Consider the following 16,652-nt stretch of genomic DNA (forward strand, 5'->3'; position numbering starts at 1 on the left):
AAAAGGATGTTTAAAAGGCCAAAAATGGAAGGGAAAAAAAAAGGTATATTGTGTCCAATTTGTGGTTTGTATTAGAGAATTCAAGGTTTCTTTATTGCCTTTTCCACTTATAACAAAAAGAGTTGTTGTGTACATTAAATGTAAATTTTAACTCCATCTAAGATGTCATAGCTCTATACGTCTTTTGTTATGGTCGGTCTATATCATCTTTTTCAACACGTCATCTTTTGAGTATATGCTGCTTTTAGACCATACCTACAACATTAATAGGCTTTGATGTATAACCTGTATTGTATCAATTTCCATACAAGAAAATTGCCATCAACCATTAACACTTTGTTAATTGCTAGCCCATGATATCGGTTAGATGGTCAAAGTTTAAGGCAATAAGGGAAACAAGCTCAACGACGTGTAGTACGTCTAACAAAGGTCCATAGAGAGTGACCATACATAAACCTGCGACTCTAGGAGGTGGTCATACATGGAGGTACAACCCAAATACCCAAACAAGAGAATCTCATCTACCAAAAAGGCCCTTTTGACCTAACGTTATTGTAGATGACTGATTAACTAAAAGGTTGTGGGTTCAAATCGTGTTATATGTATATCCGCCTTTCTAAAATATTGACCCTAACGTTACAGTCACTTGGGTCCCTCGAGCGAGGTAAGTGAACATATCAATATCTTGGATCAACCTAGAAAACAAGACCTAAATACAACTTATATATACACATTTCACAAGAATAGTCACACATAGATTTCACAAGATGTTTATGAATTTGCATTAAAGTATAAACTTTATAATTGAAACTCCCTGTTTTGAAAAAAAAAGGGCATTAGTTGGAGCCAAAGTGGGTCATTTTTTATGTCATGAACATTGAATGCAATGAATCAGAAATTTACAGTGACTATTTAATAGTATGTGAGTTACTTCTCACCATTAAAATCACAACTTTGCAATTACATTTGTGGGGTGTCATTGTTGGATCACCACATATTGTCTCATCCACTCAATTTTACAGGAAGGCATATATTCCGGACCTTAGCTATATTCAATTTTCAACCTTTTATATAGAAAATAAAATCTAAATTACAATCAAATGTTTTTTTTTTTTATTATGGTTATCCAACTGTCACTTATTGCTATAAGTGTATAAAGTACTTTTCATCTTTTTTTTTTGACAAGTACTTTTCATCTATATAAGTTGTCATGCGCCATTCATATATACAGTATGTTACTAGCAAAAATACCCCCGGATGGGTACAATCATAGTTGTTAAACTCGTACGAGTCGAGTCAAAACGAAGTAAAAACGAGGCGACTCGGTAGATGACTCGTATTTACTTCAGACTCGTAACATGACTCGTTTTTTGTGGTGCGAGTCGGTCCGAGTCGTGTTCCGAGTCACGAGTCACGACTCACAAAATAATTTATTATTTTTTGAAATTTTTTATTTTTATAAACTTAGTTTTAACTTAATATATAAATATAATACTATTTTTTTACAATAAAATATAGATTATCAAATATCCTGACTCTTACGATTCGAGTCACGAGTTAAAAATTAGGATTTCGAGTCGAGTCGAAGACAACTATGGGTACAATATAAATATTTGAAATTAAAATTGCATAAATACAATAGAAACGTTTTAATTAAGCCGGATACATGAAACAGAATAATAAATTTCCAAACATATATCTCCATCTATTTTTTATATTAACGTAATTGGAAGTTTTGAACAAATAGAAAAAGTAATCATACTCTAGTATGTAGTTTTCATTAAAAGTTGAATGAAATATGACATGTTACACGGATCTCCTAAATTTGATGACCAAGGTGTTAATACAGTGAAACACATGAGTCGGTCATGACAGGTTGAATCGTGGTTCAAAACATCTATGGTTCTATTTAATGTTAAAATGGGTCGGGTCGACTTGATGACACATCTTCGTCCATTTTTTTAGTTCATAGATAATGATCTGTTGAATATTGGTTACAAGTTTTGTAAATTGTCACAAAAGTAAAGGACCTATCTTTTGGTAAATTTTTGGAATGCATATGCAAGTAAATTAATTTAGCTCATGTTTAACTTTCAACTTGTTATCATTTTAAGCAGTTGTTACACACTTTCCATTCAATTTTTGTTCAATATACTAACATGGTACCTGCGTAAATGCGGCGGCGGTGGTCACAATGCGATGGTGACTGACGGTGGTGACGACGAGTAGTGTGGGCTATTAACTAAATCTAATTAATATAATGGTTAATATAGTTATTTTAAAGGTTGATGGACTAACGATGTTTTTGTTTCATTTAGAGTGGGGTTGTATCGTATTTAGGAGATATTGTTTTAACGGAAGGCAATTTTGACATTTTCTCCCATGTAACTTTCAATAGAGGGTCTATTCTTTTTAATAAGGAGTATAGATTATTATTATTATTATTATTAAATTATTATCATTTTATTAAATTATGTGTTTCCCTCCTTAATTATTCTTTCTGTTGCAAGGCTTTCAATACATATCTTTAAAACTTCGTCTAGTATTCGCCTGTCATTGTACTAGTGACATCAGTATATTTTGAAACTTGAGTTTATGCTCTGGTAGTTTTTTCATCAGCAGCTTATAATTGTAGTTAGCTTCCTAGTCAGTTTTCTGATTGATGACAATTTATTTTTGTCAATGGACTGTGTTTATTCTGGTTGATAACAATTAATTTTTGTCAATGGAGTGTGTAATTCTTGGTTGATGTGATGACAATTTATATTTTTGTCAATAATTCGGCATATAGACCAAATATAGTCAAACTAGTTTAATTTTTGATATCACTTTAAAGTTGACCTAGTAATTACCCTTTGGAACATCTTCACAAAAGGTTTTAAGTTCAAATTTTGTTAGGTATAATCTTATAGATTCTCACGGAGAGATTCGAACTGTCACAAGATACTACAATTAAGCCGCCTATATCTAAGTATAAAAACTTTCACCTTTTCCGGATAATCTGAATGGAAAAGTCTCAACTATGGTCAAATATTTCTAAATCTGTTCAAACTTTTTGTGTTTGGTTATAAACTTATAATTAAGAATCTTCGTCTGGATGGATATTCGGATCGAATAGATGGATCCGATTGGTTTTCTTGTTTTTAAATTATGAATCCGACTCATCCAAACTAACTTCAAATCTATATGCAACCAAACCAAATGCATAATTATTTATATTGTTCGTTCTTTTAGGGGCTGTTTGGTTCCTAAAATTTTATGAGAATCCGATCTTGTAGAATTTAAAATTTCTTATGTCAGCCTAACATGAAAACTTCAGATTACAATGCACAAAGTTCTCATAAATTCTACGAACCAAACGGTTTTTTGGTATCATTTTGGCTCGGAGGTCATTGTCATGGTAAAATTTAGCCAACTTTCGACAAGGTGATGAAAGCTACAAAAGTGTGTAGGGCTGATTTGCCACAAAGGTCAAACCAAACTTTCAATTTTTTTACTACGATATTTGATCCCAAAAAGAAAAAGGAAACGATCAAATAAAAAAAATTTAGGCTAGTATCCAAGCTTTTATTGAACTCGATTTAATTTCTATATTCTGAATTGACCACTACCATATATGTGAGGGATATCACTTCAAGAATTAATTTGTATTATTTTGCCATGCAATATAATAATTAAAAGTTTTTAAAATAGGGTAGCTGCAAAATTCAAGGATTGTAAATACTTGTACTTAATTTACTTCGACAAAATAACCAATAATAGATCCAAACCTAATTACTTGTGAAAAAAAACGGTAACAAGTAGAAAAGGTAAATTGGAAGGACACCAAATGATATAATAAGTGACTTTAAAGAATAATGGCGGAGGCAAAGTAGTAATAGCTACATGAAATTTCATTGAATAGACGAATAAATAAGAGAAAATTATATTTTTAGTCTCTCAATTTGGCAAGATTAACAGTTTTTATCCTTAAGTGAATTAATTAAAAAAACCCTTAAAGTTGGTCAGTTTTTTCATTTTACACTCCGCGAACTAACGGAGTTAAAGTTTGGCCGTTAACCCTTACACGTGCCAAACACGTGAGAGCATTTCTGTCATTTTTACCTGTAAGACTAAAAGTAAAAAAATATACAACTTCAGGGACCAAAAACGTTAAAAATCTTGATATGGAAAAATGAACTTTTATATTACCCATTTGCTTTCCAACTCTCATCTTCTTCTTCCTTCATCATCCTCATTCATCCCAAAATTTATATCCCCAAACTCAAAATTTACAACTCTCATCTTCTTCTTTCTTCATTATCCTCATTCATCCCAAAACCCAAAATTTATATCCGATCTTAATAAAACTCATTTACAACAACTATAATCCTACAATTTCTAACAAACATTAACTATATAAATATGTATCTATTAGTATTATATATACATATATATTGATGTTTGTTAGAATTTATAGGATTGTAGTTGTAAATGAGTTTTATTAAGATTGGATGTAAGTTTTGGGTTTTGGGATGAATGAGGATGATAAAGGATGAACAAGATAGGACTTGGAAAGGACATGAGTAATACAAAAATTCATTTTTCGAAATCAAGATTTTTTACATTTTTGGTTCCTAAAGTTGTATATTTTTTCACTTTTGGTCTTAAATGTAAAAATGACAGAAATACCCTCACGTGTTTGGCACGTGTAAGGATTAACGACCAAAATTTAACTTCGTTAGGTTGCGGAGTGGAAAATGAAAAAAAGACCAACTTTAGGGTTTTTTTTTGTAATTAATTCACTTAAGAGCTAAAACTGTGAATCTTTCCAAGTTGAGGGACGAAAAATGTAACTTTTTCAATAAATAATCTTATATCTAATATAGTTAGTTTGTATAATATTGCCATCGATGCATGAATTAGAATCTACATTTTGATCCAAAATTGTTTTTCAACGGCAAAGGAAATATCTATATATTAATTTAAACTAGATCGACGTCTGCATGATGTAGCAGTGATTATGATAGTGGTGGGTTGTGCATGGTTGCGGCAACGGGTGGTGGTGGTGCTGACAGTGAATAATATATGTTATTGATGTAAATGTAATTGATCTATAAATAATAGTTTAGTTATTCTAGAAATAGAGAGATGAATGTTGTAATTTATTCCGGTAAAGATATTTTTGGTGGACCAAATATTTTAAGAGTTAGGTATGTTGAATAGTGTGAGATATTTTAGATAGATCAAGCTTATAATCAGAGAAAAAGAAAATGAGGTTGATACTTTATATAATAAAGATCAAACTGTATGTACAATAATTATACAATTTAGAATTTTTCTAACAATTTTAACTAGAAAAATGGAAAAAAAAAAAGATTTTGTTAAAAAACTCACATAGGCACACAAGATTTTGTTATAATCAAGGAACAAGATTCAAATATGATAATTGAATATTGGTCATTGATTTTAACCCAAACGTCAAGATATTTCAACCTGGAAAAAATAACCTTACCAATAAACACCGTATCATCGATCCCGTGCAAGTCCAGGGCCTAAAATGATTACCATAGTGAAATCGCTTATAATGATCCAACAACAATAATAAACAAAAATCCAATTTCCAAAGTTGCATTTATATTGCAGCATATGGAATCCCCTCTTCACGCATCCTTTACCCAATATTTAAGAGCCAACCAAACTCAAGAGCAATTAACTTGGTAATTCACCCTTACTCTCCCCACGTAATGTTCATTTTGTTTTTTCCATTATGGAGGCATGGAGCGACCACAAAAGGAAATGGTTAATAATAAATTACGTCAATAGAACTTGTTCTCGTTTCATAGAGGGATTAATTGAACACCACATCATTCCAAGACCGCCAAAGTTCCCACCATGTAACATATATAGATAGTAGTGGTCAGGTCCGTTCAATGGACGGGTAGTCTTAAAATATATTAATCAAAGCTAAAAAATTGGATTTCAAATATATTAAATAGATATACCGAAATCAACTTGAAAATTTGCTAGCTGAATAGCCACTCCATAGGTCAAAATACTCCAAAAATTATCCGCCCAACGAAGAAACATACGAAAATTAACTCCATATGAATATTGATTTCACTTTACCCATTTTTTTCCAACTTTAGTTAAATAAAAAATTTACAGTTTCTTATATTCTAAAAGTGTAAACTATATATATAAAAGTATAATTAAATATAAATTAGGTTAAAGTGTAAATTGATGATGGAAAATCAAAAAGTGTAAGTTAATTATTTTAAATTGGGTTAAAATGTAAATTGGTGATGGAAAACTAAAAAGTGTAAATTAATTGTTTTAGATTGGGGTTAAAGTGTAAATTGGTGATGAAAAACCAAAAAGTGTAAATTAATTTAAATTAATATTAAAAAAATTAGAGAATTAATAAGGAGTGAGGATTAGACTCAAGGAGGTGGATTAGGGGTGCCAAGTGTACCCCCAACCCTCTCTTTTAGTTATATTATAGATATAAAATTTTTTCAATATGCTTAATGTATGCAATTTTATTATAATGATGTGTCTAGATGTTAAAACAACGTAAATTAGATCCCTTGTTACGAGCAAATGATTCATACCTCTAAAAAAGAAAAAATTACATAGGATTGTATTAACCATATATAGATCTTGGGCTAATAATTGGTTTTTCTGTTAGATTAATCTTTTCATCTACATTATTTTAAAATCTAAATTAATTTATACTACTCCGTATTATATATAATATCATATAAGCACAAACCTCTCTTTTTTTCAAATTATAACTTTAAAACTATTAAAATTTTCTTTTTCTTTATTTATTATTTTATTTTACGACATTTACCCCATATCTTTAAAATAACGACATTAATTTCTTTTATATCAATGATCTACACTACTGGTCGCTGACTCCAACATAACCATCACTCGCTACCAGCACCACTTGTCGTCGTTACCATCACACTGTCTTACCACCATCGCACTGTTATTGTGGCATCGTACGAACATTCTTATTTACCAATAAACTAAAACATGATTGAGATATTCTTGATAAGACACGTGACGTAATCCTTTATTGACACGTGTCCTTTTAATTTATCTATTTTATTATATTAGCTTTTTTAGTTGTATATAGATTCAATTTCGTTATTAAACTTAGAATTAAACTTTAACTTATAGCTTATAGATACAAAACACATTATAACCTTATTTGATTTATCGTTTTCTCATTAATAAAGTTGTATCTTTTTGTTTCTCAATTCTTCAAAATCTATTACTTATATTACTTATAATAAGTTAATAACATGAAAACTTAAAAAAATTGAGTTTATAATCCGAAATCAAAAGGCTATTTGTCGTCATTCTCTATGCTTACAATTTTCGATTTTGATGTGATTTTAAAAATTTAATGTAAATCCAAAACTTAATTATCGGTTTACTTTAACCACAATTTATTTCATACTCACAAATCATGTATAAGATATATTCGAATTTATTTATGATATAATCTATATAGCTACCGTACATTGTACGGGTATTAGGACTACTTCTTATAATATATATACATACGTCGACATGTAAACACATCACACATTTAGTCAAACATATACGCATACGCGTCTATCTATCATACTAAGCCATATGACTATTACTAAAATTTAATATACATGTATACAACATTATTGATTTCTTATAAAGCACTCATAAATTTATAAATATAAGTGGACATTTTTTTATAAATTTTTTGGCAACATCTAAATTTTCTTATATATAATGTAAAAGCATCATATGATCTATAAATTAGGGCTATTAATGGCTTAAATAATTAACAAGACGTACATCTCTATTTCTTTAAGGAAATTAATTGTTCTGTTTATCGAAACTAAATACAATTGATCATTTGAATAGTTTGTATAATCGTACATTTCATAAATTCAATCTCTTAATTGAGTTCCATCTACTTCAACTAATAACCACTTTGTAGAATAGGTTTGTACTAGCTAAATCTATCCGAAGAAGATTAGGAAGAGGAAACTGTTGATATAGGCAAAATATTAAGCAGTACAAATACAAATATATGTCCGGTTAACCAATTATATGTGTGCTTACAAACTTTTAATATCCAATAGGATGTGTTTCCGGCCAAAAGATATATATGACGATTTTTAGTAACAACACCCTTAAAATGTAAACAATCCGAGACATTTTTTTTTTTTTGAAGCATTATAAATCCATAAACTAATAAAGCGTATAACTAATTATCATTATACAACACATTGACCCGTTAAACTGGCATAATCGTCTTTCTAAAATCTAAATTTAGGTATCGATCCATTTTGAAGAATATGTTGTTGAACACTTAAATAATGATAATTAGTTAAACATTATGTTAAAAAGACTGATTTCAGTTCTATCTAAGGTAGAAAAAAACTTACAGCCTTACAATAAATAATGATCGAATCCTTGACCATAATCTGTCTCTAAAGCCAACGATGTTACCAACTTACCACTTGAAATGTATTCGTTTACATTTATATAACTTGTTACTTTAGTTCTATGAATTATGGTATGTTAATCCAACGGCCATAATATCATCCACGCCAAAAACATCTATATAGACATTGATTCATTATTTGTATATGAGTAGGAGGAAGATGGATGGGTCATTAATAGTTCTTACTCTCATTTATTGCTCTCTCTTTATCTCCTTCACATTATTGTTTTCATAATTCCCCTATTTTTACAACTATACAGAATATATAATTCTTGCAGCACAACAATTAGTTGTTTTCTCTCTTTCTATATTATTATATCTATAATTATATAGATATAAAAATAATGATAATAATAAATAATAATAAATTTACAGTTGGAAATGTGTGTGTAATATATGCATATATAGTCTAGAGAAGTATAGTAGTATTATATAAGTGGATATGAGTAAGTGATGAGTTGAATGTAAGAAGGCTGGGTGTTTTGCACACACAACAAGACCAACCAGAGTTGGCCACACAACTTAGTTTCTCTCCAATGGAAGCCATCAGTTACAACAAGATCTCTCTCTTCATTTTTCTCTTCTCTTCTTGTCTTGCCACCCTCATCACCCCTTCACAAGGTTCTCTCTCTCTCTCTCTCTCTCTATATATATATATATATATACTCACTAACTTACACACACACATTGACACACTAGCTAGCTAGCTATGTACATATGCTATTTGTTGTATAAATGTGATGTATGTATAATTGTATATACTACATATAGTAAAATGTGGTTACTTGTTTTGTTATAGCTCAAACTTTGTATATGGGGTTTTGTTCTTGGTTCATTTTATTTCTATGTAGTGGAAATCTTGAAGTTTAAATTTGGCAATAAAAGGTTGAACCCTAATTGAAGATTAAGAAGTAGAAAAGGTTGGTTATACAAGTAATCTTGTATGGTTTTCTCTATCTCTTTTGGGAATTCTAGAAAGATCCACAGTAGAGTGATTAAATTATTTTACTTACACATTTTTCTTAAATTCATGTTGGGTAATTTGTTGGATATAGGCAAAATTGAAGATAAAATTTTCATCACTTAATTACACAAACCAATTATTTACTAGTGCGTTAATATGTACTTAAGATTTTGTCACAAAATTTTTCTATATATAGGGTAGAAAATCTATGATTTATTGTTATTATTTAAAGTTTTAAACCAGTTTACAACAACAATAATCAATTTTTTTAAAGGCAGGGTTATGAGGGAGGTAATATAATTAAACAATTATATCTCTTTCCGAAGGTAATTAGAAATACTGTTTAAAAAAAAAAAAACCGACAAAAATGCGTGTTATGAGAAGATTCAGCCAGTTTGCAACGTATTTGTAGTGGTGTTTGATCACTAGTTCTAAGAGAGATGGACGTGATTTTGGTTTTTCTGTTTTTAGGTTTGGTTATGTGGTGATTTTGTATTGTTTAGCTGCTTATTATATTCTATCCCTTGTGCTAAAACATTTATATATCTCAACTAATTCGTGTGCTTTTGTTATATATATGTCGGCTCATTAACTAATTATTGCTTTGTACAAACTCCAACCTTTTGACACAATAACTTTAAGAATAGAAATCATATAGTTAGACAAATGTTAATACATATAATGGTGTTCAATTGGAATAAGTACATGAATGTATTTCTTTTTTAAACTTTTTTTCCCTCTTCATTTTTTGTAAATTAAACATCATTTTGTAAGAATTTGGTTTTAGCTTATGTGGAGATGTATCATCTCTTAATTTCATAGGACAATACACTAAATTTACATGTGTGGTGCAGGTAATTACAAAGCCTGGCAAACTCGCTATCCTTTCATCCGAAAATCTAGCTCGTTCTCATCACCATCACCACCATCATCGTCATCATCATCGTCCAACGTTGGAGCAAGGGGGTATGACTACATTGTTGTAGGAGGTGGGACAGCAGGGTGTCCATTGGCAGCCACATTGTCACAAAACTACAAAGTGTTGTTATTAGAAAGGGGTGGTGTCCCTTTTACAAATATAAATGTGTCCCTTTTGGCAAATTTCCATCTTACCCTTGCGGACATCTCTGATACTTCTGCTTCACAATACTTTGTGTCTAATGATGGAGTCTACAATGCAAGAGCTAGAGTCTTGGGTGGTGGTACTTCCATCAATGCCGGATTTTACACTCGAGCAAGTGCAAGGTATCATTCGATTTCCTAAGCTTCTTTCTTCATCTGTCACGTTCACCGTTGTTTTAATTAAGCTATGGAACTTGAAAAGGGAAGACAAGCAGATTCATTTGGAAACTGAATGTATTTGTTCACCTAGCATATATGCATACATTACATAACTTACACTACATAGTCACAAAATGTGTTCAAGTTTTATCACCAACTTTATAATCACCACACACACAATTAATAAATCATATCACATGAAAGATTAACTATTATTTTGAAATAGTGGATATTACTCATTTAACCATTAACATATGACCAATTAAGTTAATTTTATTTTTTTCTACCACATTCCTTTTCACCAATTTAGCCCCATATATTAACTTTATTTAGCCAATTTAGTTATGAGAAATCAGAAATACAAAATATGGATTGGGCTAACTTACACCATCAGGTTGGGCCCATTTGAAAAAAAAACATGTAACATTGTAACCATAATACCATTTACCAACGGTGATTTTGCTACCCTTTATAGGTATTTGATTAAAAATAGTTAAGTAATTAAATTAGGTTAGCTTTTATATGCAAGTGTTACTAATTTCCATAAATATGGAAATTAGTAATTCCCAAAAATAATGCAAAGCTTAAACAAGAAAAGCTTTCTCAAATGATGCATCTAAATGTTTTTAGGAGGTAGTTCAGAAATAGAATTAATAGTAGTCGTTACAAAAAATGATGCGTTATCATGAGACATAAAGTGTCCTGTGGACACCAACTACTGGAATTAAAGTCTTCTTATAGAATTGATTTATAGGCCTTCAAATACATGGATCGAAAGAACATGGGACATGGGTACATGTCATTTTCCTTATACAAGAGAAAATGATTAATAAATAAAATTATGGGTTTATGGCATACAAATGTAACCACCTATGACCAAATGGTTATGTAATGTAGTGACCTATTCATGTGGCTATGTAATGTATGCACTTATGTTTTCTTGGCTATACTATGTAAAATATGTACGGACTTTACATAGTATAGCAAAAAAAAATACATAGGTTCTTACATTGATTGACCCAAATAAAAAGAACCTTACATAGTATAGTTAAGAAAACATAAATGCATACATTACATAGCCACCTGAATAGGTCACTACATTACATAATCATTTGGTCATAGGTGATTACATTGGAATTTCATTATCCCTTTTAATTATACATGGACCATCTATCCTCTTATAGTTTGAGAAATAATGAATAAGATGAATCTGTTCGTATTTTTAGATTTTGTATTTTGTATCTTAATCACTAGTACCTTGCTAGTTGATCACATATTATTTATAATAATAGGCTTATTGATGTAAAAAAAAAAGTGAATAAAAGTTGGACATGTAAGTCAAGGTTAGTTTTAATTAAGTGAATAAGAGTTGGACGTACATGTAACTCAAGGTTATTAGTTTTGCACCACTAATTTGCTTATCATGTTGATGTCTTTGAATGTTTTTTCTCACCAAATAACCAAGAATTGAAGTTTTGGTTCTTGTATATATATATGCTGTCATAACTTCTGGCGAAATTGAATACCGTTGTTGTTTTGTATATATTTTCGAACAAACATTTCTAAAAGTGTACTATAGTAAAGAATTACACCTTACAGATTACTACAAATTATCTCCTTTTTATTTGGAAGGAACAAAAAACCTTAAGTGACCAAATGAGTAAAAATATCGAATGAAAGAAGAGTAATGGGGTTAAATAGCTAATGTTATTTATAGTGTTTTTAGCAAGTTATTATTTGAAAGATTTGGGACTATGTTATAATGATATACATATAACATATGTGAAAACGGTGGCCAAGACTCTAATTGTCTCTCTCAACTATGATTCGTTTAGTTTTATTAAATTGATTTGATGTGTTGCTAAAGCCAATCCTAGATGTATAGTTTCTTGACAAATGAGAGTTTGACAATGGGAAGTTTGAAATAAAACAAAAACCTCTAAAGAATTGAAGTACATTTATGCCCTACATATAAATGCTAGGTGTTGTCAAGAAACCTTTCCTCTACCACCACATTTATGTGATGATCGACATGGGTTGTGGGTAGGTGATCAAAATACAAGTGAAACATTAATAGTGACATGTGAGACAAGGATCAAACATTTATTTTGGACCCATTTGTAACCACTCATTTTATGTTGTTATTTAACATACATGTACATTATTTGATTTTCCTCTTTTACTTATATTTTTTTCAAAGTTTCTAAAATGAGTAAGCAATATTTCTTGTTACTATAATAGCTATAATGTCATCTACTTCTGTAGGTAAACTTTGGAGTCACTTATATATAATTTAGATAAAATGATGAACATATGCTTCTACCCAATTGGATAAGGTCCTAAATAAAAATAGTTGTGCTTAATCTTGAGTAGACCTGTTAATTGAAGTAGCACTACAAATTAACCGTTAAAAAATAAAATAAAATTAAAGAGACATTTTTTTTAATTAAGTTTGTAAATGTTAATTTTGGTTTTTGTAGTTATGTTAAGAGAGTAGGATGGGATGCAAAGTTGGTTAATGAATCATACCCATGGGTCGAAAAGCAAATTGTTCATGAACCCATGTTCGAACCTTGGCAAAGGGCAGTTCGCGACGGTTTATTAGATGTTGGGATTTCACCCGATAATGGGTTCACTTATGAACATATGTATGGAACGAAGGTTGGCGGGACCATTTTCGATAAGTATGGTCGTCGGCACACTGCTGCCGAGTTGCTAGCTTCCGCAAATCCTCATAACATCGACGTTTTGATTCACGCAAAAGTTCAAAGGATTACTTTTGACACAAAAGGTACTATAACACAACTTGTGTTAAAGTTCATTCATAGAAATAAATTAAATGTTAATTATTGAAGTTAATAATTACAACAAAACATAATGGATTGAACCTTCAAATGCAGGAAAGAAACCTAGGGCGATTGGAGTTATTTTCAAAGACGAAAAGGGGGATCAACACGAGGCGTTTATATCTAGGAGGCGTGGGAGCGAAGTTATCGTGACTTGTGGAGCTATTGGGAGCCCCCAACTACTATTGCTTAGCGGAATTGGACCAAAGGCGGATCTAGAGAAGCTAAACATACCGGTGATCCATGATAACAAATTCGTCGGGAAAGATATGCAAGATAATCCTATGAATGCGATTTTTGTCCCTTTTAATCGACCGGTCAAGCAGTCACTAATTGAAACAGTCGGAATTACAAAAAAAGGTGTTTATATTGAAGCTAGTAGTGGTTATGGGCAGACTAAGGACAATATTACTTGCCACCATGGTATTGCTTCGGCTGAGGTTAGCGTCGAAAAACAATTTTTTTTTTTTTGTAATATGTTACGATAATATTTGAAATGGACTAATTAACGTGTGATATTTTTTGATAGATTGGACAATTATCGACAATTCCCCCAAAACAAAGAACACATGAAGCAATGGAAATTTACAAAAGAAACAAGAAGGATATTCCATATGAAGCATTTCATGGAGGCTTTATCTTATCAAAGATTGCTTACCCACAATCAAAGGGAGAGCTCAAATTGATCAACACTATTGCAGAAAACAATCCATCGGTCACATTTAACTATTTTAGTCACAAGGATGACTTGAAGGGGTGTGTCAATGGTATCCGAATAATGGAAAAACTTGTGAGGTCGAAACCTTTCCTCAACTTCACTCAATGCGATAGAAAAACCGTTGACAAATTGCTCAATATGAGTGTCACCGCTAACGTTAACTTGATACCTAGACACACGAACGATACTGAATCTCTTGAGCAGTTTTGTAAAGATACCGTGATCACCATCTGGCACTATCATGGCGGATGCCATGTAGGCCAGGTGGTGAACACGGATTATGAAGTTATGGGTGTGCATAGGCTTCGAGTCGTTGATGGTTCCACTTTTTATGAATCCCCGGGGACTAATCCTCAAGCCACGGTTATGATGTTGGGAAGGTAATGTACAAAACTCAAGAATATGCATTTTATTTATTGTGCTTATAACTTCTTCTAATATATATATATGTTCATAAATGTACTAAAATGTATATAACTTGTTGAAATGGCTGGTACAATAATGTAGATACATGGGAGTGAAGATTTTAAGAGAAAGGTTAGGAACAGTTAAAGGACCGCAACGATGAAATGGCTAGAGCTGTGTGTACGTACGTGGTGGTGATCGCGTGGTGGTGATGATTAATGCACTTGTCGAAAAGAGTCGAAGTAGAATTTTTGTTTCTAGGATTATTCTTCGCGAGCATGTGTAAAGAGCTTAAAGCTTGCCTAATTAACAAAGGAATTGAGAGCTCAAAGACTGGATCTTATGATTCTCAATTCCTTTTGTATTCGAAGTGTTTTCTATGTTTGGATTGTGTAAGTTTGTTTGGTTTCATCTAATTTAATTTATTTCATTTCTTTATTATGAGGGAATACCGATATATAATTCATATATTTACTTAGACAAGCGAATGAATTGAACAAGTTAAATATGTCTTTCTAGTTAAGAAAGGGTAAAGATATCTACCAGTAAATTAAAACGAGATTGAGATAGTTCTTGAAATGACACGTGACGTAATCCTTCATCGATATGTGTTTTTTAAATTTATTTATTTTTATTAAATTAGAATTTTTATTTATATATAGATTCAATTTTGTTATTAATCTTGAAATTAATTAAACTTTAACTTTTGGTGTATAAATACAAAACACATTACAATCTTATTTGATTGATCATTTTCTCATTAATAAAATTGTCTCTTTTTCTTTCTTAATTCTTCGAATTTTGCCACTATGACATGATGACTCCAAAAATTTAAATTTACGATCCGAAATCACAAGGCTATACCGTCATCCACGCACTATGCTTACAAGTTCCGATTTTGATGTGATTGTAATAATTTAAGGTAAATCCAAATTTTCAACAAAACATATATTATATTTATTATTACTCATTACCTTTTATTAAAACTTAGCTTTGATCATTGATGAGCGTCCATTTTGTGATAAAAACCCCTAAGGAAAGTCTTCATTTCTATGCTTAAATGAGTTATTATTTCGGAACTATTGGTATTTAATGAATGATGTGTTTATGCAAGTTCACGGAAGATGTGAGAGAGGGTAAATAACATCAAGTGACTCAAGAAGGAAGCCTATGAAGTTACAAGACACAAGGAAGTGATTCGGGAGCCAAACGAAGACGCAAGAACAAGAACAACATCCACTAGCGCCATTGGCTACCTTGCCAGCGCCGCTGGCCACTCACCAGCGCCGCTGGTCGGCCCAGATCAGAAACCGACTTTTCACACTATTTAAATCGAACTAATCCTCAAAACCCTAGAAAAGAGCCGACTTAGCAGCCCTAGCAGCCCAACAACAACCCTAGATCGAAATTGCAGATTCCAAGAAGGTTTTGGAGCTTCTAACACCTTCTGATCTTCACTCTTGGTCTAGATCTTTCATCTTTATTTACTTTATATTATCGAACAATGCCTTTCATCTTTTTAGACTTTTTTATTCCTTTAATAATGCTAGGCTAGTAGGCTGAATACTTGTTTGGATTGATGTGATCATGTAGACGCTTATTGTTTTTCTGTGTTTGTTTAAATTCTGTTGGAGTGTGCTTTACTATTGTAGATCCATGTTTATTAGTAATTCATGTTGCTATTAGTTTTATATCTGAACATATTAGTTTAATTCTGATGGTTGTCTATGATCATACACTAGGACTAATATGCTAGGACAGAACACGACTAGTTGGTCTATAACTAGAAGTAAAAAGTGATTCACTTATAGCAGAGGGATCCAGAACCATAGTAACTAGGATGAATTGAACATGAAGCTTAACAATGCCAGACGCGATCCTTTAACTTGGAAACGAGCACTGTAGTCACCGAAGGGAATTATATCTGGTCATGGCTTAAGAGCTAGGTAATTA

The 16,652-nt window shown here is 31.3% G+C and overlaps 1 protein-coding gene across 1 annotated transcript; it reads left to right on the forward strand.

Annotated features, from left to right (window-relative positions):
- The first annotated feature begins 8,900 nt into the window (after positions 1-8,900).
- LOC122607623 (protein HOTHEAD-like) lies at positions 8,901-15,137 on the forward strand. The gene is made up of 6 exons (XM_043780637.1): positions 8,901-9,106; positions 10,304-10,694; positions 13,211-13,521; positions 13,631-14,016; positions 14,106-14,674; positions 14,802-15,137. Exons 1-6 carry the CDS (start codon positions 9,022-9,024, stop codon positions 14,860-14,862), a joined length of 1,803 nt encoding a protein of 600 aa, XP_043636572.1. The 5' UTR covers positions 8,901-9,021; the 3' UTR covers positions 14,863-15,137.
- Positions 15,138-16,652: the final 1,515 nt, after the last annotated feature.

Source organism: Erigeron canadensis, chromosome 7 (assembly GCF_010389155.1).
Source record: "Erigeron canadensis isolate Cc75 chromosome 7, C_canadensis_v1, whole genome shotgun sequence".
Classification (NCBI taxonomy): domain Eukaryota; kingdom Viridiplantae; phylum Streptophyta; class Magnoliopsida; order Asterales; family Asteraceae; genus Erigeron; species Erigeron canadensis.

What these genes read in the sequence shown, in the direction of transcription:
- LOC122607623 (XM_043780637.1), top strand. Translation starts at nt 9,022, where the DNA reads ATGGAAGCCATCAGTTACAACAAGATCTCTCTCTTCATTTTTCTCTTC. An exon ending in TACACTCGAGCAAGTGCAAG is followed by an intron (nt 10,695 to 13,210) that starts GTATCATTCGAT and finishes TGGTTTTTGTAG; the next exon opens with TTATGTTAAGAGAGTAGGAT. An exon ending in ATGGTATTGCTTCGGCTGAG is followed by an intron (nt 14,017 to 14,105) that starts GTTAGCGTCGAA and finishes ATTTTTTGATAG; the next exon opens with ATTGGACAATTATCGACAAT.